Raw genomic sequence first — 26840 nt, 5'->3', positions numbered from 1 at the left:
TGTCCCAGTCAGTGTGCTCAAAACAGTCCTGAAGAGCAGAGAGAGCTCCTGCAGAAGAGGTTCTGACCTGTCTTAGAACCGGTTTGCATCTGATGAGCAGTCTGTATGCCGGAATTAGTATAACAGACAAGTGGTCTGAGTATCTGAGGTGGGGGCAGGACTTCGCTCTCTATGTGCTGGGTTTGTGTAAACTAAATCCAGCGCGTTTTCCCCCCTTTTTGCAAAGTCCACATGTTGATGGAATTTCGGAAACACTGACTTAAGATTTGCATGGTTGAAATCTCCAGTGATAATAAACAGTCCACTGGGGTGTGAGTTCGGCAGCTTGCTGATCGCCCTGTACAGCTCACAGAGCGCTTCTTTGGCGTTAGTGCTGGGTGGGATGTACACTGCTGTAATGAGCACAGCAGTGAATTCCTGAGGTAGATAAAAAGTTCTGTATCGAACAGTCATAACTCTACCAGTGATGAGCACTAATAAGAAACTAGCACAGAGTTCTTGCACCATTCTCGGGTGATGTAGACACACAAGCCACCACCGCGAGTTTTACCGCACCTCTGCTTTTGACACTGTTGATAATTGTATTTTGTTAGATAGATTAAACCACTGGGTGGGTATATCGGGTACCGCATTGGAATGGTTTAAATCCTATTTGCCTGACCGATCTTTCTCTGTGGCTACCTCTAAGTTCAGATCCTCTGTCAGCTCTGTCGCCTATGGGGTGCCACAGGGTTCTGTCTTGGGACCGTTACTGTTTCTGTTGTATTTACTCTTTCTTCTGCAACTTCTTAGCTCATTAACGGATATTTCGTATCATTGTTGCGCAGATGATATTCAGCTATATATCACTTTTAGGCCACCTGATGTTTCTAAGGTTCAAATCTTCCAGTCCTGCTTTGATTCCTTTAGAGATTGGATGGCTGATAATTATCTTCAAATAAATGCTGAAAAAACTGAAGTCATTGTCTTTGCTCCTGAGAAATTGGTTCCCCTCGTGGTTAAAAATCTAGGCCCTCTTGCTTCGCTCTTGTTTTTACCAATTAAGAAATACTGCTAAACTGAGTCCCATTGTGTCACGCTCCGAATTGGAAATGATTAGTCATGCTTTTGTTTCATCTCACTTAGATTATTGTAATTCCTTGTTTACTTACTTTAGTAATGCCTCCCTGGAACGACTGCAGGGTGCTCAAAGTGTTGCTGCTAGGCTTCAGACAAAGTATCCAAAATACTCCCATGCCACTCCCCGGCTGATTCAACTGCATTGGCTCCCTGTCAAGTTCAGGGTCCATTTTAAGGTTATAATCATGACCTATAGGGCCCTGCACGGTGTAGCTCTAACTTACATCAGTGATCTTCTTCTTCCTTATTGCCCCAGCAGGTCCCTGAGGTCTTGTGACCAGGGCTTGCTGGTTGTCCAGCATACAAGGTTAAAAACAAAAGGTGACAGAGCGTATGTATCAGTGGCTCCCAGGCTCTAGAACTCGCTCCCTTTGAGTTTGAGATCTGTGGACTCAGTCATTTCTTTTAAAAAGCAGTTAAAAACCTATCTGTTTAAACTTGCTTTTGGTTGATTCTGTTTGTTTGAGGTTGTATGTCCATTTCTGCTTCTGTGAAGCACTTTGTGATTTTTTTATCTTGAAAGGTGCTATATAAATAAAATTTTACTTTACTTTACTTACAGAGCTGCATTTCTGTTGGCACGAAATGTGGTGAGCCCATGTAGCTGAATGGCAGTATCCGGAACTCTGTCAGAGAGCTATGTTTCCGTGAAAACAAAGACGCAACAGTACCTAAAATCCTGCTGTGTGGTCTGCTGGAGTTGGATGTAGTCCAGTTTATTGTCGAGAGAGCAGGATGGATGGGAAAGCCGGCCGGCTTGGATTTGCTCTTAGGCTAACACGGACCGCCACATGCTTGGCGCGCTTCCGCTTTCTCGAAGCGGAAGCTTCTATGCAACAAGTCCACTTATGAAATTTACTCGCTACTAAATATTCCACAGTTCAGTGTTAGTGGTAAGGCAATGACAATGGGTGGGCTGGAATCATATACCATTTGGATTAGGAATGGGATGGCACTATAATTTAGATGGGCTTGAAAGCAGACAATCGAATACTTTGGCAGTATAGTGTAGCTTATGAGATTGCAGATATTGAGCTGTTTGAACATGTGCTTCTGAAACAATGTGCTCCTTCAAAAAAATAAATGAATGAAAATGGTGTTCTAAAGAGCTTTATCACATTAACCCTATAAACCCTAACCTAGGGTTTAAAGCAGGGGTGGGCAATTCCAGGCCTCAAGGGCCGGTGTCCTGCAGATTTTAGATACCACCCTGGGTCAACGCACCTTAATCAAATGATTCGTTTATTACCAGGCCTCTGGAGAACTTCAAGACATGTTGAGGAGGTAATTTAGCCATTTAAATCAGCTGTGTTGGATCAAGGACACATCTAAAACTTGCAGGACCCCACCCCTGGTTTAAAGGGTAAATTAGGGTTAGGGTTTAAAGGGTTAACTGATTACATGTCAATACATTTTTAGAGTAACTATACACAATTGTTTTCAATCAAAAACACAGCCCAATCCTCCCACCTAAACACCAACACTTTTCACCAACACTGAAAAGTGTTGGTGAAGTCATTTTTTTAAAAAAGTAATAAATTACTAATTACTGATTACTTCTCCAAAAAAGTAATCCTCTTACTTTACTGATTACTTATTTCAACAGTAACTAGTTACTTTTTTAAAAACATGATACACAACCTGAATAAGTAATAAAGCAATAGACCTTTCAGCCCAATTCTATTTTTATGCATAATCCTTCATATAAAATCAAATCAAATGGAAAGCCTCTTTTTAAAAATCATTTTATGAGTTGTAATCTTTTAATTTCATGCACATTGCATTAAGCAAAGATTTAATTATATGTAACACTGTGTTTGACTTGAAGAATTTTTTTAACATTTAAACCTATTTTCTGCATAATCCAGCATATAAAATATAACAATGTTTTGTGTTTACACTCATTCTTTAAAATAGATGCAAGTAAAACACAGCAAAAAATAAAATAAAATCAAAGATTCAGCGACACTAAGTCCTGTCGCTCTTAAATCTATTGCCACCTGTTTAGCAGGAAGGAATGGGGCGGTGGAGTTTTGTCCGGTGGCCATGTCAGTGGGGGGTTCCAGACATTTCTCTGTGAATTTCACATTCCCGTGGCGGCTTGCTAGGTGTTTGCTCAGATTTTAAGCTTAATTTTTCGCTGTAGAAAGAAGCTTTCTTCCCAAGCAGAGTGTACAGCGCACGCTAATGTTTTTGTCACTTTCTACAGAATCAAACTCAAAGTAATGTAAGTATGTCCACGCTTTAAACACTGCATGGTCGTACTCTCTCCCGCACTCCATATTATCCATTTTTGATCTACACACGTCTGTTGTTGTCACGGACATCACACGCTTATACGGCATTGTCATGAGACACTCTCACAAACAAAATCACGACGGTTTAGTAACGCATTAACACAGCGTACTTGTGGGAAAGTAACAGTAATAAAATTACTTGTTTTTTTCAATAGCAATCCCTTACATTACTTGTTGCTTGAAAAAAGTAATCGGATTTCGTGTTACAGCCCATCTCTGCTGCTGGGAACTATAAATGTATCAAATATAGCAGTCTGGGAACCCAGCCAGCTAATGATGTCTCTGATGTCTTTATGATATAATCATAAGAAGGTATCTATTAATATAGATTATGAAGATTAGAGTAAAAAGAGTATTTTTAATAGAGAAACTGTATTAATATTATGGTCAGGTTTAATGCGGTACAATCGTGGTCGTCGTCTTTTTTTTTCTTTCTTTTTTTTTTTAAATCGTTGTCATTTGGAAATGAGATCGCACATAAGTATGAATCGAAATCGCGATTTTCTAACGATTAATCGTGCAGCCCTAGTCTTTACTATGCTGTACTAAATTACCTAATATTCTCATAGAATACACATTTTGAATGACACAAGATGATTCTATATTTATTTGTTTTTCAAGACCTTATAAAACCAGTGACGTCAAACATAAGGCCCAGGGGCCAGAAACGGTCTGGCAAAGACTCCAATCCAGCCCACCAGACAACTTTGGAAAATGTGACAGAGGACTTGCATTTTGGACTTTTAAATGTATTTTCTTGCCCTGCTAGACCTCAGTGCAGCATTCCATAACATTGACCATAACATTTTATTATAATGATACTTTTAACCTTATAAAGGGAGCTTACGCAGGGGAGAGCAGTGGTCATGATTTATGAGCTGAATCATTGTTCTTTTGCAAAATTCTGAGCACATTTTAATGAACACCAACACAACATTGGTGTGATTTTAACTACACACAATAATTAGTTAATATAGTTTAGTTAACACAGTTTTCTTATTTATATATACTGAGTTTTCTTAGAGACCTGGAATGTAAACGTGCCTGTGTTTAAAGGACTTTGGTTAAGCTTCCATCCATCTATTTTCTTCTGGTTATCCAGGGCTGGGCCTGTGGGGGCAGGAACCTTAGTAGAGAAGCCTAGATCTCCCTCTCCCCAGCCACCTCCTCCAGCTTCTCTGGGAAAACACCAAGGCTCTCCCAGGCCAGCTGAGAGATATAATCTCTCCAGTGTGTCCTAGGCCTGCCTGGGGCCTCCTCTTGGTGGGACATGCCCAGAACACCTCATCCAGGAGGCATTTTAATCAGATGCCCAACCTGTTTGTACACACCTGTGTACAAACAGGTACTCCCAGACACAGACTATGCAAACGCCAAAAACGCAGTCAAGCGCTGTCAGAAACATGCCAAATCCTAACTGTTTAGAAGTGTTGGCCAATCAGAAGTCTAGAAGCCTGGCTGGAAAAAATGTAAACAGGGTTTTATGCTAACCTTAAATACTTCTGAATTTTGTTTTTCTGGAAAGGCACCTAATTTTGTGTTACTTTCAAGTGCCTTCATCATTTCAAATGTTAATAACTAAAGACAGCATTTTGCTGTTGTGTAGACTCACAACTTAGGAATGAACAAAATGCATACAGCATAAATAAATTTAATAAAAAAAAAATGTATTCAATAACCGACAACAACATTCAGTCAGGATTTGGATTGTGAGAGCGTTTGTGTTGAATGTAGAAGTTCACTGTGACGCCTCTGTCTTTTTAAATGGAGGGACAGTAACTGCATGTGTACATGTAAAGCTGGGCTTACACTGTGCGATTTTTGGCCCATTTTGAGACAATTTTCAGTCATGTGACCATTTTGGGGATCAGCCAGAGTTTCACCTTAATCGTGTGTCGTGCATTGTGTAGTATACATGGGGTAACGAAGAGCGATTAACACCTCACAACCAGCTCCCGATCAGCAATCGTATGATCACAAGAAAATGAAACCTGTTTGAAATCCTGGTCGCCCCTCGTGAAGCAATGCCACGAGCCGATTTAACGCAACCTCTCACACTGCACATGCGCAAACACAGAAATGGAAGTCAAACAGACAGAGTACCATGGCAGTGCAGCGTGTGATCTGGACACAAGAGATGGAGGCCCAACTTGTAGAAGTTGGCAGGCTCATCCGAGCTTTTTCGATGTGGCCTCACAAAATTATCACGACCGCAACAACCGTAAAAAATTGTTGGGTGGACATTGCTGCTCAATTGCAGCTGTCTGGTCAATGTTTTTACATTAGCAATTTAGCAAAGTTGATGGTGGTGGTGTGTGTGTGTCTGGGAGAGGGAGAGACATTTTGTGTTATAACTTGTTAGGGACGGACAGTGTGAGCACTCAGGTTGCATCAGAGCATCGGGCTGTATAGTGTGAGACCCTGCATCGAGACCAACAAACTTATAACCCCTGCAAGTCAATCGTACAGTTTGAGCAGGAGCTGAATAACGTGATTGAAAAAAATCGCACAGTGCATGTCTTTTCTCTCCCTCTCTCTTCTCCTGTGTTTCTTTCCCTCTCCTGTCCAACTTCTTTTTTCTTCATCTCTCTCCCCGGTCTGTTTTGGTTTTTATAAGTTAGAATTAAAAGTAAATAAATAATTACATAAATAAATAAATAAATAATAAAAGTAAAGCTGTTGGAATTCTTCTTGACCTTCAGACAATAATTCTGAATGCTACAGTGCCGGACAGAACAGGCAAAATAAATAAATAAATAAATCTGTCTGTCTCTTCATTATTGAAGTGAATATTTTTGAAGTGTCACTATTGCTTGGAGGCAAATTACCAAAGGATTGTAGACAAGTCGGCATTTACCAGGAAAACTCCAGAAACCTTAGTAATTTGACTGTGGCCAAAGAAATTATATATCATATCATATGATATCATATATCACATCATATATCACGTATCATAAGTTTTCCAGTGCTGCCCATTTTTGTGACTGATTACTGCGTTTTTGTGATGGAGGTCTTAGAAGAAGAAAAAATCTGAAACAAGCTGTTAAACCCAGGAAAGGAGTACAGTGTAGTACAAACAAACATCATGCAATATCAGAAGGGAGTGTCACAGGCTGGGTCTCTGACCCAGTGCTCTGAGCCTCTCTTTTGTATTTGTTTCATTTTTGATATGTTATTAGTTTTTGTGTCAGTTCCTATCTGTCTTTAGTTTGGGTTGTTATTGTTTATTGTTCCTTGGTTTTCTATGTTTTGGGGTTTTGGTATTTATCATTATGTATTTAGGTCTGTTAAGTTTGGGTTGCCATGCTTAGTTTTAGTGTTCCTGTTTTATTTTGACAGTGTCTTGTGTTCCTTGTTCATTATAGTTAGCTTTCTTTTCTTGGTCCTGTCATTAGGGTTATGTCTGTCAGCTGTTCCCCCATGTGTCTCTACTTCCACTGATCACCTCATGTGGGTATTTAAGCCTTCTGTTTTCTGCTTGTCATTGTCGGTTCGTCTGTTTATTTGACCTCAGTCACAGTCATGGTTTTCGTCTGTTATTCTACGGTAGTCTTAGTCTTTGCCTGTTATTTTCCACCACAGTTATAGTTATAGTGTTTTGGTCTCAGTCCCTCTTAGTGTTTTTGTTTCTTAGTGTTTTTGTCAGTTTGCTTTGGTTTCCTGTGCCGTCATTAATAAAGGATCACTTTTCTGTTACAACTTACAACTCCTTGTCCATCATCTGCTTTTGGGTCCTGCTTCCTCGCACATCGGCGCACCCCGCCGTGACAGGGAGTCTAAAAGTTTTGGCCACTTATGGCAAGCCAATATGGTAATTGTGAATGTGTTATTTCCTCTTTCCAAAGTCACACTGTTCCATGTTAATGACTGGTTCTAATAGGGGCAGAGTATGCTTGTTTGTTTTTTACTTGTATACATTCTTAACCTATAGCCATTATTTCTAAAAAATAAAAATAAAAATAAAAAAATGTTCAATGTCATATGTTAATAATCAGTAATTAGTTTTAGTCATCCCAAAAATATTCTTCAATTTACTGTCAGTTTCAAATATGGGGTTAAGATTTGTCATCATTAAACCCTAGGGAGACAACACTTACCAGCAGTAAATGTTTATTTTTTTATTCTTTATTTAAAACATAATTAAAAATTTGAATATCAAAACAGCTTTCCAGTAATGTTATGAAACATGAATGTCTAATTAGGTCAATTAAAGAAAATTTTAAATATGGGGAAGTAATAAAAAGTGTGACCTGTGTGAACTGATGGTACTGTATACATTCTTGTGCCCTTCCTGTAATCATGTACCACAGCTACTATGCATGCATGTCCACCAAATATAAAGAGAGCCTGACCAGCCACTCAGCCGTCAGAGAAATCTAAATCCCTTGTGATAAAAGACTTTCATTTGGCATTTAGAGAGTGGAAAAGGTAACATGTTTTATAACAGATGAATCACAGTTATTCTGTAAATGTGCTGAGAATGGTCAATGTCTATTCCTGATGATGATTCTTTTTTCTTTTCTTTTTTTTAGGATGAAGTGTATTGTGGCATTTCTTGTGCTGTCGATGGTCACCCTCATGGCTGAACCTGGAGAGTGCATTTGGGACGCAGTTTTCCATGGAGGTATAGTTTTTGAAAAAGCATGTTTTAGAAAAAAAGGTTGACATAAGCATACAATTGTGCTGAATGTACTACTAAATATTCATATTTATATATTTATATTATTTTCTTCTCGTTTGTTTTATTTAGCCAAACATTTTCTTCATCGGTAAGAGAGTTTATAACAGTTATGATAATAATAATAATAATAATCAGTAGTAGTAGTAGTAGTAAAAGTGGTAGTATAATGCAAAATTTCTGTTGTAATGTGTCTGCTTTGCTACCACTAGGCTCGTCAATGGACCTGGTGTCAAGGATGCTGTCAAGGATGTCCAACAAAAGCAAGAGCAGCAAAAAGATCAGGAGCTGGATAAGCGTGCAATCAGTTACCACCGTCGTCGACTTAATTTTGACTAAATTCAAGCTACCACCAAAAAAACCTCCATTCTATTGAAAAGAAAAGCTTCGTCTATAACAACAGAAATAAAATGCAGCTAATTATTTCTTGAAACTATACTTTGTGTTACTTTACTTGATAAAGTACTCTTAGTGTTTTTGTTTTTGTGAATTGTCTGTTCTTTAATAAATTCATATTATAGCATGCTGAAACCTTGGGTGTCTAGGCTTATGTAATACAAATATGATTGCAATACATCAAAAGGAGGCAGCTGATTATTACAAACTCGATCGCCCTTAGAAATTTGAAGGGCTAAAGGTAAGCAAATTTAATATAGGGCACACTGTAACAGTCACAATGATGTGGTGTCTCTTCAATGCAACCTAAGCCAAGGGTTTATGATGTCATTAGTGTGTGGCACTGCCCTCTCTGTGAATTATGGGAACAATGTGCTTGTGCAGGTAGAGAGACAGACTTTATATGTTTTACCTCTCCACAAACTTTTGCAACGTTACAGGTTGTATGAACACTGTGTGTCATGTTTGATAAGCAGCAGCCGTTCAACCGGGCCTTGTATGGTTGATGAAGAGAAGGTACATAAAAGGATGCGCTGTGGAACTCCCAGGACCAGTGTGATCATGTATTCTTCGTACTATCCTGCTAAGGTTTCTACCGCCTCCTCTCAACCACTGAACACAACCCGTTACAACGCCTTGCAGACTCCACATTTTATGTCATCTTTCAGGTATTTGTGTGGAAAGTTTACTGTTATTGCTCTGGAAGTCATTATAGGGGGGGAAAAATGTCTGGCCTTCGGTTAGCCATTCTGTTCATTTTAGCCGCTATGGTGCCTGACTGGAGCTTCCATGTGGTACTGAGGCAGGTTATTGGCCGGTAGTTGGATGGGACCGGTCCCTTTCTGGGATCAGGACCATCCGGCCTTCAGTTAGCCATTCCGTATCTTTGAGAATGTCTTTGTGAGTCAGTCATTTGGGTCCTATCTCTCTCCACTCCACAATTATGTTTCAAAATGTAGTTATAAAATATTCAGTACTTTTATTACAATTAAATGTATTCCCCACTGCTGTGTAATCTATGTTGATGATGATGGACCTGCGACCAGAACAGCAGATGTGTGCCCAGTGTACCACTCTCATAGAGCACCCTTTTCAAAAATCAAATGTTGTTTGAAACAGATACTGGTGATTTAAAAAATATAAACAGTGGGGATAGGGATAGGTTAATTGGATAATCCAAATTGCCACTAGGTGTGAATGTGCGAGTGAATGTGAGTATGAATGGTCTGTCCTTGTGTGTTGGCCCTGCGACAGACTGGCGACCTGTCCAGGGTGTACCCCGCCTCTCGTCCTATGACAGCTGGGATTGGCTCCAGCACCCCCCGCGACCCTGAAAAGGATAAGCGGTAGCGAATGGATGGATGGATAAACAGCTTTTAATTGATAGTACTATTTATCTGATGCTGCCATATCAGATAAATAGTTTGTTTTTCATCGTCTTCTATCTAAATCACCAGGAAAATGATCAAAAAACATTCTCTTTTTTTATTTGATTATTCCTGCACCCAAGAAGGCAGCAGAATATAGCTGTTAAGGGGAAACAAATAGCAATGATAATTTTTATGTAAAGAATGTATAAGTCATTGGGTGTGATTGCTGCTTGTTATCACATCCAATATTGCAGAGTTCTTGCATGATGTTTACATGATGCCACATGCACAACCTCAGTAGCGGATATTTTGGACAAAGGATGTTGAAAAACTAGTAGGCAGGAGTTGTTGTGAAGGAGGATGTGCAGAGAGTTGGCATGGCAGAAGAGAATGCTATGGATAGAGTGAAATATAGGCAGCTAATTCACTGTGGCGACCCATTAGGAAGCAGCTAAAAGAAGAAGTTGCAACACAATATTTATTTATACTAAAAATAACCCTCTAAAGTCTAACCTGTTGCTGGCTTCAGACAAGTGTTTTTTAAACATCTCTAAGTCCTGTAAGTCGTGAACCATTTGACTCTGCGCTTTTCAGTGATATTAAGGTCATTACGGTAATCCCAGGCACAGGGTGGCAGAAGCCTCAGGAAGACCAAATTGAGAGAAGAGAGTGTGTGAGTGTGATGCAGCTCTACAGAAGTCGTGAAAAGGAAATAACCATCTCTGGATAAAGAAGGGCCCAAGAGTACATCTTTCACAATCTTACAATACTGAGATTACAGCTATTAAGCAACTCTATGTGAATGGTATTCATGGCCATTGATCAATAGGCTTTGATCAAGGGTTGTTGATCAATTGCCATGACAGTTTGCATATTAATGATCAAGGAACTGACCTTTTTTTAAAAAAAAATTTTATAATCTGTTATATCTTGTAAAGCACTTTGTGATTTCTATCTAGAAATGTGCTATATAAATAAAATTTTACTTACTTACTTACCTCATGGCCCATTGTTCATTCAGTGGGCTTGTTTCACTCATTGTGCAAATGTATTGTTTATAAGATTGCCCACAGTTAGCTGAGACTGAAGAAGTCACTTGGATGAATGACGAAACGTTTTTCCCACTGAAAACGCTACGTCCAGATGAGCAGAATCAACCTTTTGCTTTATAGAAAACTAACATTTTTTTTGCTGTTTGCTGTGCTTTTTTTTTGTTTTTTTGCCAAGATTTGGATATGGCGCCTTGCCTGGGATTGCCGTGACGACCCTAATATCACTGAAAAGCACAGTGTTGCTGCTTTCAGGAAATGGAATTTTGCAATTGCACCAATGGTCCAAGAATGATAGCAGTTTGGCCTAAGAGTTTGACAAAAAACATAATTAGTATAATATTACTATAAAGATCACCACTAATTAATATTAATAGTATATTAATATAGAGATCTAGAGTCCTTCCTTTCCTCCTCCATACTTTTGTTTTCCCATCTTTATTGTAAAAGTTAATTGATTCAATCTCCAAAGAATTCCTCACCAGAACTGTGCAGGGTATTTTAGCTATTTTCAAGCACAATGTAATCTGGACTGAAAAGTTCAACTTCAGTCATTTTATGCTTAATTTGCCATTGAAAGGCAATGGAACAGATCTCATCTCACCATGAAACTGCCTGTCCCTAAATTTTTCCAATTACTTTTAAACTTCTGAAAATAGTTATAGTCAAAGGTAGAAGTTTTGTCAATTAAAGCTGGAAGTCTGCACTTTATTCACACCTTGAGCTTTGGGCAAAATTGCAAAAAAAGAAGAAAGAAAAGATAGCACTGTATGAGCTCTTTTTGTTTGTTTGTTTTTTTTTAAGATTTTGGTCAAGTATAAAAAAAATATTAAAAAAATTCTAGAAACATTTTCATCAAGATATAGCGATTTAAAGTGGGATAATGTGTTCAATTGTTTGACACTGAGCACAAAGATGATCATTACATGACCAAAGACTGTGCAGTTATGCAGGTTTTTTTGCATTTCAAAATACCATGTGATAGTCTAATTTTTCTTTTCCTTCCTGTTTTGCATAAGCAAGACAAAGTAATCCAGCTGGTACATAAAGAGATGAGTAAACAGACAGAGATCATTACTTGTAGGCTGTATACCACTTACTTTCCAAAAGTTGAAGAGTTGAATTCCATTTCAATAAGAAAGGTATGTAATGTTAAATATGTTACCATTTTCCTACTTTACTTTGAACTAGCTGCTCAAAAACAACAATTTATAATTTCTTTGGTTCTTATCTCTAGGATGAAGTGCACTATACTGTTCCTTGTGCTGTCGATGGTCGTCCTCATGGCTGAACCTGGGGAAGGCTTTCTTTCCCATATTATTGGTGGAATTATTCATGGTAATCTTGTTGATATTTAGATTTTTTTTACAGTAACCCGTTCTCATGGTATTCTAATAATCATCATCTTGGTAGAAATTGTAGAAAATGTATGAATGGAGATGTGTAACTACTGTAATAACATTACAGTGTTTAATGTTAATTTAATGTTGGACTACTATGTTTACCAGTTTCTTTGCTCGCATTTCCTATGTAAATCACAAGTGTACTATATGCATAACCATAAACACATACATATACATTTAAAATTTTAGAAAGAAACACACCAAGGTTTAAGTTTGGACAATAGCATATAGGGGTACTTTCATTATTTTACACGGGAACCTTATGAGGATGAGAACCAATTTCTCTGAAAAAGTGAGGTGTCTGATTTTATTTAAAAGCAACAGCTAATGTCAGATTTGGCTGGAGGCTTATGGGCTTAAAAATTTAAAGTTGACCTGTAAAATTGTCTAATATTGAAAACATCTTACCCTCTGCCTCATTTATTTTACCTTTGTTTACTTAAAATTAGGAATGCCAGTGATCATTACTTCCTCACTATAATACAGTTAACACAAAAAAATAAGCTAGCTTCCTCAAAGTATTTTATCAGCAAAAAATAGGTTTTTGGCCGTGGTATCAGATACCATGATCGCAGCTCAATTATCATTTCTAGACAAAGCTAATTTAGGATAAGTAAGTTGTACACTACAGTTACGGTAACAGCATTATACATCCTGCATTACTGTGTTTTATATTATATGAATTATAGTATGGTAAGATGTACACTACAGGCACATTCCCTTTGAATGGTATAATTGCATTGTACATCCTGCATTAATATTATATGTATAATACTGTGTCAAATTCATACTACATTATTTCCATCTCTTTTTTCTTTTATTCAGCTGGCAAGGCTATCCATGAGTAAGAACTTGTGCTTCTACAATTATTGCAAATGCTTGACAACTACTCTTGTTGCATGTGGATCTAAATTGTCATTTCTCTCTGACCACAGCGCAATACAACGTCACAGACGAAGAGGAGAACTGCAGGTAGAGCAGGAACTGCAGCAACAACTACAGCAACTGAAACAACTTCAGCAACAGGAAAAGCTGAACCAACGCTTTAACCAAGAGCAGCTCAAACGAGAGAGAGTTGTTTTTAACTAGACTTCCACCCGAAAGAGAAAGTCTAAAACTCTTTACTGTAGTTGAAAAGAATGCATAACCGAATTAATATAACCACGCGTGGCTTTAAGACATGTTTGAATGATTGAGTACATGATGAGATGATTTAAAGAGACAAATAAGTTGTTCTGAATAAATTCTCAATAACGTTAAATATTCTGCATCACTTGTAATGTGTAGAACTGCTTTATTATTTCACCAACCCATTTTAATATAATGCTAAAAAATAAATCTGCATGCACAAAAACATTTGTCCTTAAAGGACACAGTGGTTTGAATTATTGTTGAAGTAATTTGAAACTTTTCTGTGACCTTTATATAGTCATAAATATCTTAACCACTTTCAATACTACAGTATGTTCATTTTAAATGTTTTTAAAATTCAGGTTATAGGTCTCTTAAGTTGTCTGTAATAAAGTTGTTGATATTCCAGGACTGCAAAGTATTGTTAAATCCAAACTTGGTGCCACGTCTTGGTGAGAAGAAAGTAATACAAATAGACAAATAGATAAACTGACAAGAAGGAAAAACTGATTATAAATGATAAAATATGGGATGTGGATTTTTTTTTTTAGCATTGTGGTGACGTTAGAACATGTGACTCAGGAGTTAGAGTAGATTGTCATTCAATCACCAGCAATGAAAAACAGAAAAACAATCCTACAGCTTAATTAAAAAAAAAAAAACATAATAAATTACAGTATATTTTTAACAAACACATCTCAGCTAAATAGAAGGATGGAGCACTAATAAAGTGGTGTATTAGTAACACATCTAGGCTGTTTCTGGGGCTTTCAATGGGAATGTGCTAAAGGAGTTATTAAAAACGTCTTCACACTGGATTCCAATTCACATGATGAGCAACCTGGTTAGAAATCAGGAACTTATCTGTTCAGATGATAAATTGCACAGAGCTTGTTTACTTAATGCAGTGGTTCCCAAACTTTTTTTTACTATGCCCCCCTTTGTTTTACAAGAAAAATGTTTGTGCCACCCCCCGCACAAACACATCCTCCAACCACACACCACTGTTGTGATGTGTGGTCCAACTACGTATAAACACACACACACAAAGTAACTCCTAATTGAAAGTGCCTATTTTGGGTCACTTTTGCCGGTGTTGTGCCAAAAAGTGATTGCCTGCCAAAAACTGATTTCCAATGTTTCTGTGTATTTTTTTTCTTTCTTTCTGCAACTCCGACAGTTGGCTAACCTCTCTCCGTGCTACCTTGATCTTAGCCTCTAGCCTCCTTCTCCATGGAGGGTACTGCCCCTTGTGGCTGTTCAACTTGTAGCCAAGCATCTCACTGATCACTGCTGCCGTATTGTAGATCAGCTTGTTAGTGTCGGTAATCGTGGTTCTAGGTATCGTCCGTAGTGCTGCATTAACATCATCTAGCAGACCTTCTAAAGGTACTTCACGTAATCTTGGTAACCGGCTACGGGGGTCCAGGTTTCAAGCTTGGCCATGATCCTATCTTTCAGGTCAGTTCCTCTCGGACTCAACGATCCTTCTCCTATCACACTTGGGGCTTGGTACCCAATCTCGGGTGGGGGTGACCTGACCTGGCGTCCTGGCTCCCCCTTGCCGTAGCATTCATGTTGTACCTCATCAATCTCTAGCTGTGAGAGCAGTCCCTTCTTTCGAATGTTGTAACACTGAGCTACTAGTTGTTTCGCCGTCATTGTGGATGTTGGGTATCGAAGAATCCATAGGTCCCGCCAGGGTTACTTGCGTAGTAGTATTCCAACAATGCCCTGTTTTCGTCTCTTGCCCACCGATGCCTTCTTGTTCGAGTAGCCCACTTCTCGTCAGGGTGCCCTGGTTCCTCAACACCTGACGCGGACCTTGTTGATCTGGGCGACGTCCGAGCCGGCATGCCTTCATATTTATCTGTCTCGCTCATGTCTGTAGGCTTGCTTAGCTTAGGGCGTCTAGCCTTAGGACCCTTACGCCCCAGGCGGGAATCCAACTTGCGAACCTCTGGTCCAAAGGCGTGTAGCCTAACCACTACACTATCCAGCTGCTATATATATATATATATATATATATATATATATATATATATATATATATATGTATGTGTGTGTGTGTATATATATATATTAGGGGTGCAACGATATTCGTATCGATATTGAACCGTTCGATACAGTGCTTTCGATTCGGTACGCATATGTATCGAACAATACAACATTTGTAATTTATTTTATCAACTTTCCTTCTGACGATGCTGTCTGTGTTGAGCGCTCAGTGAATCTGTGTTCGACTACTCCGCCTAGGCTGCACTGTCGAGCGCAGATCCACTGAGCGCTCAACACAGACAGCATAGTCAGGAGGAAGAGCGCAGGGCAAGCTAGCGAGACAGAAGTTAAGCTCTCCTTGCAAGATGGACCTCCCCCACCCTCATTCAGATCTGGCGTTTGGAATTATTTTGGTTTTCATGTGACGTATGACCCTGAAGGTAAGCGAGTCATGGACTAAAGTAAAACAGTATGTTGGATGTGCCATGCAATGCTTAATTACATTGGTGTGAACTAGTGTGTTAGCTCGTTAACGTGTTGGCCGTCTAGCCCCATGCACGGGGCGATCGGCGGTAGCTCGTTAACGGAGATTTGCCGTGTTGTGGCGTTAAGGTCATTTCAACGAGATTAACCTGAAAGCACTAGTGGGAACACAACGAATATGACTGCACATTTACGCCGACATCATCCTAGTGCAAAGACAAAAACAACAAGCATGCACTAACTTTAGCCGAGTCATTTAGACAGCTGTTAGCACGTGATTCTCCTTATGCTGCTGAGAATATAGCCCAGAAGAAGCGGATAGTATAGCTTTTATTTTGGAAAGAGACATTTCTCTGTAATAAACTCTCTTTTCCAAAGATGAGTGATTCCTCAATCAGATACAGGGCTTGCAAAATCGCTAGCCTGACGTCCTGGAGCTAGCGATCTTTCCAGTCGGGCTACAAAAATCTATCTCTTTCCTGCCCGTCGGGCTATTGTAGGAAAAATATATGTCAATGCTTTTGCATTCTTTCAGAAATGTAGCTGGGTAATTATGTCATTGGCATCGGTGAGCCACTGTCAATATGTGACATATTGAAGTCGCGTTTGAATTTGCGCTTGTTTTTTTGCTTTCACTTTGCAATGACAGCACTGATCTGTGAGTGATGATAATTTGTGCACCAATTCCTCTGACATCGTCTTATTAATCGTTAGCTTACTATGCAAACATGACAAGTGAAATCTCCCGCAGCAAGCTTAAACATGTGAGAGGTTGATCGCGCAGAGAATCGCTGAGCTTATGTGAGTCCGTGTGTAAAAGTAGCAGTATATATATTTTAGTTCTGCTGAGCCAAATAAGACAGGTCGGGGTGAAGAAGTGACAGCCAAAGAAAAGCTTACCACAAAACGGAGAAGTTATGACAAATGAGACTATAAGGCAAAAAGAAAGTGCAGCTTTATGGTTTCATGGACAAAAGAATTTCTGTGGCTGCAATATGACGAGCTAAATAACCAGGGCTGCACATAAGTGGTCCGCAGGTGCACATTTGCTGTCAAAATAAAAAACGCGCACAAGGGTTAGGGTTAAATTTAAAAACTGTACTTTTGAGTTAAAATATATATTTATAATTTTAATAAATGACAAATTAAGAAGGCATGAACATTTTTTTTGTATCGAAAAAATATCGAACCGTGACACCAAAGTATCGAACCGAACCGAACCGTGAATTTTGTGTATCGTTGCACCCCTAATATATATATATATGTGTGTGTGTGTGTGTATATATATATATATATATATATATATATATATATATATATATATATAGATATATATATATATATACATACACACACACACACACACACACACACACACACACACACACACACACACACACACACACACACACAGACTGACTGATTTTCCTTACTGAGGAGTTGGCAACACTGGCCATGGGCTGCGACACATTTATACAGCCCTATTTCGCATATGACTATGAAAGGCGTAAGAGGAAGTAGTTTCTTCCAGTTTAGATGATCCGAACGATATAGTTTCTTTCCACTGTGTTCCTGTTAATGAAAAACTACAAATTTACCCCAAAGTACTAAAATATCGATATTTTAATATGAGAATCGATTCTAGAACATAAATTACTGGTATCGGAAGAATCCGCACACCACTACACTTCAGACATAATTTTTCTCCCTTCAGCAGACAAACTTAAATCAAGTGATTGTAACACAAGTGCATCTGGAACCGATAAGCCGGATTGACAGGCAAGCAGACAAACCATTCCAAAGAAGTGAACTATTGAGAACTGAACCTCTCTACGAGAACTAGCTCCTAAATCCTATTCCTAGTTCTGCCCTTACATGTATGTCAACGGATGGGAAATATGAATTATTACAGACCAAAATGAAAATCTTATGTTTGCTTTAGTCATTCTAACTTATTTATGTATACTAGCATTCTAATTGTAGACAGAAAAAATATGGATATTTCAAATGATTATTCAAAAAACTCTTTAATCAGATCACCATCATAAATGGTGTGTGCCACAGCTTCAGTCATTTTATGTGCCTGATTGGCCATGGAACAAAAAAGGAACAGATCTCACCTAGCTGTGAATCGATCTGTCAGTAAGTTTTCCAATTACTTTTTAACTCCTGGAAATCAGGGACTGGGTTTGAAAATGTTGGTAATGCCTGAACAATTATCTAAATTTTTTTGTCAAAGGAAGCTGAAAGTCTCCACTTTATTCCCTTTTTTTTAAATTCTTGGCAAAATTACCAAAAAATGTAACTAACTCTATGAGCTTGCAAACTCTTTCATGAAGAGACGCTAATAAAAAGTGGGATATTCTGATCGTAAGAAGATGAACATCAATAAATCACTACATTGATGACCTTGGTGTATAAAAGACACAAAGATAACACCACTCTACAATCATACAAAATTGTATCAGAATTCATTCTGAACTTTTCAACCGCGCACAGGCAGAAACAATGAAACGCACACACATGCAAACATAACCTCATTGACAGAGATAATTGCTCATTGTACATTACAAAATACCATGTAATAGTCTACTTTTTCCATCCTGTATTGCACAAGCAACACATAAAGTAATTCAACAACTGGTATATAAAGAGATGTGCAAACACACAGCGATCATTACTTGTAGGCCTTACACCACTTACTTTCCATAGCCAACAGTTGAATTCCCTCTCAATCAGAAAGGTATGTATTTAAGGTATGTAATTAAAAAAAAACTACTTAAACTTGATAACTCAAAAAGAGCCATTAAATTCAACTTAAATAAAGTAATAGGATTTCTCTGATTCTTATCTCTAGGATGAAGTGCACTATACTGTTCCTTGTGCTGTCGATGGTCGTCCTCATGGCTGAACCTGGGGAAGGCTTTCTTTCCCATATTATCGGTGGACTTTCTAGCGGTAATCTTGTTGATATTTAGATTTTTTTTACCCATCATGACAGGGATTTTTTTTTTTTTTACAGTAACCCGTTCTCATGTATTCTAACAATCATCATCTATGTAGAAATTGTAGAAAATGTACGAATGGAGATGTGTAACTACTGTAATAACATTACAGTGTTTAATGTTAATTTAATGTTGGACTACTATGTTTACCAGTTTCTTTGCTCGCATTTCCTATGTAAATCATAAGTTTACTATATGCATAACCATAAACACATACATATACATTAAATATTTAATACATTTAAAATTTTAGAAAGAAACACACCAAGGTTTAAGTTTGGACAATAGCATATTTTTACACGGGAACCTTATGAGGATGAGAACCAATTTCTCTGAAAAAGTGAGGTGTCTGATTTTATTTAAAAGCAACAGCTAATGTCAGATTTGGCTGGAGGCTTATGGGCTTAAAAATTTAAAGTTGACCTGTAAAATTGTCTAATATTGAAAACATCTTACCCTCGCCTCATTTATTTTACCTTTGTTTACTTAAAATTAGGAATGCCAGTGATCATTACTTCCTCACTATAATACAGTTAACACAAAAACATAAGCTAGCTTCCTCAAAGTCTTTTATCAGCAAAAAATAGGTTTTTGGCCGTGGTATCAGATACCATGATCGCAGCTCAATTATCATTTCTAGACAAAGCTAATTTAGGATAAGTAAGTTGTACACTACAGTTACGGTAACAGCATTATACATCCTGCATTACTGTGTTTTATATTATATGAATTATAGTATGGTAAGATGTACACTACAGGCACATTCCCTTTGAATGGTATAATTGCATTGTACATCCTGCATTAATATTATATGTATAATACTGTGTCAAATTCATACTACATTATTTCCATCTCTTTTTTCTTTTATTCAGCTGACAAGGCTATCCATGAGTAAGAACTTGTGCTTCTACAATTATTGCAAATGCTTGACAACTACTCTTGTTGCATGTGGATCTAAATTGTCATTTCTCTCTGACCACAGCCCAATACAACGTCGCAGACAAAGAGGAGAACTGCAGGTAGAGCAGGAACTGCAGCAACAACTACAGCAACTGAAACAACTTCAGCAACAGGAAAAGCTGAACCAACGCTTTAACCGAGAGCAGCTCAAACGAGAGAGAGTTGTTTTTAACTAGACTTCCACCCGAAAGAGAAAGTCTAAAACTCTTTACTGTAGTTGAATGCTTTATGCGCCTCTGAAAAACAAACTAATTAACATGACCTGCTATGGCTTTAAAATGTGTCTGAATGATTGATGACATGATGAGATGATTTAAAGAGACAAATGAGATGTATTGAGTAAATTTTCAATAAGGTTCAATAATTTTCTGCAACACTTGTAATGTGTAGAACTACTTTACTGTTTCAGCAACACATTTTATTATAATGCTAAAGCATCCATCCATCCATTCGCTTCCCCTTATCCTTTTCAGGGTCGCTGGAGCTGTCACCCTGGACAGGTCACCAGTCTGTCGCAGGGCTAACACACAGAGACAGACAATCATTCCCACTCACATTCACCCCCGCATTCACACCTAATAATGCTAAAGCAAAAAATAAATTTTCATGCACAAAAACATTTGTCCCTTGTCTAATTTAAAGGATACATGTGTTTGAATAAATATTGAAATAATTTGAATGGTTGCTCTGACCTTCATGCAGTTACAGGTTGTATTTAAAAAAAAATTATACTATGAACAAGATGTTTCTGTGGTGGGCGAGAGGAGTGGAAAAGCGGGTTCAGGGTGTGGTCTCAAAGCAAGGTTTTGTAAAACCACTCAATCTGGCTCTTTGCCAGTGCTGATGATGCTCCCCCCCAAAACCCCAAAGCCTTCCTGGAGGTGTCACAGGCGACTGCGGAGGAATGGACTCTCTGTCTGCTCCTGCTGAATGAGAGGCTCAGTGCCGCCACACTTGGGCAGCACTCATGATGACACCCTATGCTCAGCCTTTGACCAGGTGATAAGAATTGAGGTCAGATGGTCTGCCCTGAAGCAGCGCTGACATTTCCTCATTTTTTTTTTGATTAGGAACAGATTGTATCGTGTTGTGACACACCCAGTTGTTGATGCCTAGAAGAAATTATTTTCCAGGTGGCTCATTACAACCCAATGGCCGGTCACATGGGTATGACAAAACCCATACCCATGTGACTGGCGTGACTGTGTGTTCACGGCCCTACATGTTACCTGAGCATAAGAGGCAAATTGTTCAGAGGGAATTGGCCAAAATGCTGAAAACAGGAGTAACAGAAGAGTCACACAGCGCTTGGTGTAGCCCCATAGTTTTGGTTGTGAAAAAAGACGGGTCTATACCGGTGATGGGAATAACGGCGTTACAAGTAACGGTAACGGCGTTACTAACGGCATTACTTTTTTCAGTAACTAATTACTACTTCTATCGTTACAACGCCATTACCGTTACTAACAAGAAAATGCGGTGCGGTCGCGTTACTATTTTTCAACAACCAGACAGTTAAAGCTGTCTTCAGCTTACCGCATCAGTTGTACTGTATGGAAGTAGCCGTCTACGTAAGTTATCGGGGTGATACAGCTTTAAGCAGCTGCGCGCACTCCCGAGGACGGCAATTACTTTCTGCCTGATGATCACTTTTTGGCACAACACCCGGAGCTAAGGGGGCAAAACAATGAGTGCTGCTGTTTGACTGAGGAAGAATAAAGTAGTCGTGGTAAGCCAATCACATGACCACTTCAAGATGACAAAGCAACAAGGTGATATATACCAGTTTTTAAATTGTGTTGATAGGCCACGTAAAACCAGAGTCATGATAAACAATATGTGCATAATATGCAGCGTTTTTTCCTCAATAGTTTCGTCACGTTTACTGTCTGAGGACAGCTCTAGCAAGCACTCTCGGCTTATGAGAGTGCTTGCTAGAGCTTAGATCAATTGTGTTAATACAGTATGTCAAAATGAAAACATAACTGTAAATTCAGACACGTTAGGTTGTGCTGAAAAGGATGATACCAAACAAGCAAAGTAAATAGTTTTTAAAGGTGAAATGTTGGGGGAAAATCAAAAGTTGTTAAAAATGGCCAATAATACCGTGGAAAAAAATGTTAAACATTTTTTTAAAGTAACGCAATAGTTACTTTTCAAGTAATTAATTACTTTTAGAATCTTGTAACTCAGTTACTAACTTAGTTACTTTTTTGAAGAAGTAACTAGTAACTATAATTAATTAATTTTTCAAAGTAACTTGCCCAACACTGGTCTATACGGTTCTGTGTCGACTATTGCAAGATGAATTGTTCTGTCACACGTGCCACAGTTTGATGCTTATCCCATGCTCCAGGTCGACGAGCTCCTGTTAGGCACTGCTACATTGGTTTTAACCAAGGGCTACTAGCAGATCCCCCTGTCTGCATAGCCCAAGGAAAAAACTGGCCTTCTCCACTCCGTACAGTTTGTACCAATTCGTCACAGTTCCGTCGGCTTGTTTGGAGCCCCGCCACTTTCCAGACGCTCATGGACCGGTACTGTGTCCGAATGCTGCATATGCTGCTGTCTACCTGGATGATGTCATCATCCATAGTAACACCTGGGTGGAGTATGTGCAGCGGGTGGCTGCTGTCTTGGAGTCTCTGAGGAAGGTGGGGCTCAAGGCCAACCTGAAGAAGTGTGAGGCTGGACGGAGGGAGGTACAGTATCTGGGGTACCACTTGGGGGGGCGTGTCCCACTCAGACCCATTGTCAGTAGCATAAACTCAGCCACTTACAACATTTCGAAACACCTTGCTACCATCCTGGCACCTCTTGTGGGGAACACCCCACATCACATCAAGAACTTCACCGACAAGGTCCAGAAACTTACCCTAGATCCAGATGAAACCATGGTGTCCTTTGATGTAGTCTCCCTCTTCACTTGCATACGCACCACAGAGGCAGTGGAGACTATCAGAAAACGACTACAAGAAGACAGCTCCTTGGAAGACAGGACCAACTTCACACCCGATCAGATTTGCACACTGTTAGACCTCTGCTTCACCACTACATATTTCAAATACAACGAGGGCTTCTACAGACAAAAACATGGCTGCCCAACCTTTACATGGAAGAAGTGGAAAGAAAGGCTCTTGGCTCTTTTAAAGGGAGAGTACTGTAGGAGTGTTTAGCTTATTTTAGAGTTTAGAAATGTGTTAACATAGAATGTAGAACTATTGTAGAGACACTGCCCTCAATATAATAAAGGACTCACTGTGTCGTGAACTTAGGAGTAGATTGTAGGAGACCCCTCCCCCACTTGAAATGTGAAAGTAAAACAGAGAGCAGTTAATGCTGAGTGGAAATTTCCCAGAGAATGTTTGGGTGGGGGTCTCAACATTTGTAACTGGATAACTGTGGTCTGGAAGGGAGATGGGTTTTATGACCTAGGGAGTCACCTACACCCACAGTGCTTTAACTGTCACGCACACGCACACACATCCACACGCACACTCACTCATGTGCACTCACACATACACACAGGTATGCGTACACAGTCACACACGAGCACTCACATAGACACGCGGGAACGCGCACATGTAGGCATTCATGTGCTCGTGGACATAGATACAGACACAGAGTTTGCAGCACACCGTAGGGGGTTTTATGATGGGGACGCCTCTATAAAGCTGGCTGTAACGAACAAAGCGGTGAAGATTTTTTGGAGAGGGACACACCAGCCTCGTCTTCACTTCTAGAAGATGCATGCTTAAATGAAGATGAGTAAAAGATGAGTAAAGACGAATAAAGGTTTTGTGAAAATAACTACTGAGCTCCGGTGCAGTCTCTGGATGCTCGAGGAATAAAAAGAACCGGGGTAAAACAGTACCCAGCCACTGGTACAGATATGTAGACAAAACCTGGGTCAAAATCAAAACACAAGAAGTGGAATCCTTCACTGCGCACATTAACGCCATGGATAAAAACATCAAGTTCACCAGGGAAGACACAAAGGATGACTGTTTGCCTTTCCTGGACTGCGCTGTGCACATTGAAGAGAATTGCAACCTCAACAATGAAGTTTACCGGAAGCCCCCACACACAGACCATTACCTCCTCCTTGACTCCCATCACCCTCTGGAAGACAAACTTGGAGTAATTAGGACCCTACACCACCGGGCAGAACATGTTCCCTCTAAGCCTGAAGGGAAAAAGAAGGAACACACACATGTAAAGGAAGCACTTAAAACATGCGGCTATCCTAATTGGGCATTTATAAAGTCAGCAAAGATGCACAGAAAAGAAGGCCAGACACCAGCGAGGGAGGATAAGAAAGACAGACGCAACAACATTGTCATCCCCTATGTAGCCGGTGTATCAGAGAAACTCAGGAGAGTTTTCTCCAAGCACGACATCCCAGTGTACTTCAGACCCAGCAACATACTCAGACAAAACTGGTTCACTCGAAAGACAAAACTCCAAAACACAAACTTAACAATGTGGTGTATGCTGTACAGTGTAGCGAGGAATGCCCAGACCTCTACATTGGAGAGACCAAACAGCCACTTCACAAGCGCATGGCACAACATAGAAGAGCCACCTCCACAGGACAAGACTAAGCAGTTCATCTGCATCTGGAGGACAAAGGTCACTCTTTCGAGGATGCCAATGTTCACATGGACAGAGAGGACAGATGGTTTGAAAGAGGAGTGACCCACACCCATTTTCACACCTCTGCTCATGTGATTAGGTAGAGGATCATCAGGGTGTCCTTTGTCCCTCTTTGGGGGGAAACTCCCACTGGGTTTAAATCTGGGACTCTCCACCATTTGACCCTTAGAACTGAAGAAGCTTCTCGGATGAGAGGTGAAACGTCTTCAAGCAACTTAAAGAAGTCCAGACACTTTTCTTTGAAAACTCCTTTGACTAGACACCAGCAAGTGCTTCATGGAAACAATTCTTTCCAAGCTCCTTAGACTACGATGACCTGGATGACTGAGAACCTTCATAGACATACTTCCAATTTAGACATATGACTACTCCTTTCATAGTCATATGCGAAACACGGCTGTATAAATGTGTCGCAGCCCCTGGCGTGCGCACTCACAACAATGGCTGAGCGGAAACGGAGTCATGTGTGGACGGATTTTACCTCCACAAACAGCCAAGACGCGGTTTGCAATATGTGGCAAGACAGTGAGGTGTTGTGGCAACACCACTGACCTCATCAAACACCTCAGGGTAAATCATATCACAGAATATGATGAACTTATGTTGAGGCGAACTGAAGAGGAGGCGAGGGACAGGTGCTGCTAGGGCAAGACAGACGTCTCTAGCGGAGTCCTTTAGTGCTGCAGGCAGGCAACATGCTCAAATAGCGCACAACTTCAGGTTTTTGTTATTTCTATATGAATATTCTGCATTATTAGCAATAAGAACAAGTAGTCTAATGTCCTTTAATCATTATAAAGCTCTATTATTATATTATTATTACAATTAAAATAATACAATAATATATTGTATTATGAAATACAATGAAACATTAAGTTTTTGTACAAAGTATCGGTATCGGATCAGTATCGTCGATACCACCCTGAATTTTAGTTGGTATCGGATCGGAAAGGAAATCAGTGGTATAGCACATCACTAGTTCTTGAGGCTCAAGCTGTAAGTTCAGTTATTCAGTCACAAGCAATGAAAAACAGAAATACAGGCCTACACTGTTTTCAAAAAGTGTGCTAAAATACAGTATATTACTAAAAAAAAAAATTAACTAGCTAAATTAAAGGCTGGAGCACTGAACAACATACTGAACTGCCAATATCTACAGGGGTTTAAAGAGTATTAGCAGCATATCATAGCCGTTTATGAGTTATTGAAAACGTCTTCAATTTTCATTCCAGTTCCTTTACATCTTTCTCTAAGCTCGTTAGAAATCAGGGCCCGTATCCCTAAAGATTCTGAGAATCCTCTCAGAGAGCTCCTAACTTAACCTAAAAATTCCTTGCCAGGAGTTTTAGCTTAGAAGTGATTCCAGAACATTTTCAGTGAACTCTGAGCAAGGAATGGATGGAAAATCCCATCTTAGTGAGGAGGTGTGGTTGACCCCGTTGCTAGGTATGAGTCATCATTTCAAAAGCCGTGATTGGTTGATCCTACAAGTTTGATGGAAATGAGCTTTTGGTGATAATGAGCAAAGGATGTACCCTCAAATCAATAAACATATTATACACTCTAATCTTATGCTGACTGTAATTGTAAATAATATTTCACATTCAAGAAAATATCTGGAAAATGAATAGTAAGCTGTAGGGGTTATAGCCATTAGAATCTAAAATATGTGAAAACTTAAACTCATTACACCCTGTTCAAATAATGATTCGTGTCTTATTTGCTCATATTAATATCCTAGCTGGCATATTTTGTACTTTCACTCCCATATGGACCCCGTTGAAAACAAGATGGCCTATCTCAAGAGGCTGTCCTTAATGAAGTAGAAATCACAAAGTTACAAGTCCAGTGTGGTCTTAACGAGGGTAACACGGCTCAGCTTTTAGCAATGTCTGTGATTGCAGACCCAAGTCATCACTGCTGGCATTGTTGCATTTTCCCGGTTGCCAAATACCTCGGGGTTGTGATTACTTTCGTCTCCGGTGTAATAGCGTTGTGGCGTCGAGTTGGTGAAGTAATTGCATCTCTAAGGAGATCCACCACAAACATGATTCCTGCACGATCCAATCTGTAGCATCTCAATAATTCCCTGTCATCCAGTGTTTGCAGGACATCTCTCCTGCCTCTTCTGTTGGCCATTTTGTGCAGCTGCTTAGGGGAACTCCTAAGCCACTAAAAGTCCTCTTCCCTGCTCTTAGCAGATCTCGCCTTAGGAGCCCTTTTAAGCGCTAGGAATCTTGAGGAATAGCTTTTATATTAACTGGGATTGTCATGTCACTTTTAGGGGAAATTCTA

The 26840-nt window shown here is 39.4% G+C and overlaps 4 protein-coding genes across 5 annotated transcripts in view; 3 read left to right on the top strand and 1 right to left on the bottom strand.

The window, feature by feature from the left end:
• The window catches only part of LOC113037346 (exostosin-1), a 346739-nt gene that overhangs the window by 130836 nt on the left and 189063 nt on the right, over positions 1–26840 (bottom strand). The gene's annotated exons all lie outside the window — the stretch shown is intronic.
• Positions 7650–8505, top strand: LOC113037351 (moronecidin-like). The gene is made up of 4 exons (XM_026194333.1): positions 7650–7844; positions 7949–8040; positions 8167–8185; positions 8307–8505. The coding sequence occupies exons 2-4, from the start codon at positions 7950–7952 to the stop codon at positions 8431–8433; spliced, it is 237 nt and encodes a 78-aa protein (XP_026050118.1). The 5' UTR covers positions 7650–7844; position 7949; the 3' UTR covers positions 8434–8505.
• Positions 11726–13655, top strand: LOC113037350 (moronecidin-like). The gene is made up of 4 exons (XM_026194332.1): positions 11726–12051; positions 12147–12247; positions 13138–13156; positions 13248–13655. The coding sequence occupies exons 2-4, from the start codon at positions 12148–12150 to the stop codon at positions 13399–13401; spliced, it is 273 nt and encodes a 90-aa protein (XP_026050117.1). The 5' UTR covers positions 11726–12051; position 12147; the 3' UTR covers positions 13402–13655.
• On the top strand, positions 18663–20202 carry LOC113037352 (moronecidin-like). The gene is made up of 4 exons (XM_026194334.1): positions 18663–18667; positions 18782–18882; positions 19802–19820; positions 19912–20202. The coding sequence occupies exons 2-4, from the start codon at positions 18783–18785 to the stop codon at positions 20063–20065; spliced, it is 273 nt and encodes a 90-aa protein (XP_026050119.1). The 5' UTR covers positions 18663–18667; position 18782; the 3' UTR covers positions 20066–20202.

The sequence above is a fragment of the Astatotilapia calliptera genome, chromosome 15, assembly GCF_900246225.1.
Source record: "Astatotilapia calliptera chromosome 15, fAstCal1.2, whole genome shotgun sequence".
Taxonomy (NCBI): Eukaryota; Metazoa; Chordata; class Actinopteri; order Cichliformes; family Cichlidae; genus Astatotilapia; species Astatotilapia calliptera.
The sequence above is the reverse complement of the archived record's forward strand: the minus strand, read 5'-3'. Positions and strand labels throughout refer to the sequence as shown.

Excerpts from the sequence above, each read along its gene's own strand:
- LOC113037351 (XM_026194333.1), top strand. The coding sequence starts at position 7,950 with ATGAAGTGTATTGTGGCATTTCTTGTGCTGTCGATGGTCACCCTCATG.
- LOC113037350 (XM_026194332.1), top strand. The coding sequence starts at position 12,148 with ATGAAGTGCACTATACTGTTCCTTGTGCTGTCGATGGTCGTCCTCATG.
- LOC113037352 (XM_026194334.1), top strand. The coding sequence starts at position 18,783 with ATGAAGTGCACTATACTGTTCCTTGTGCTGTCGATGGTCGTCCTCATG.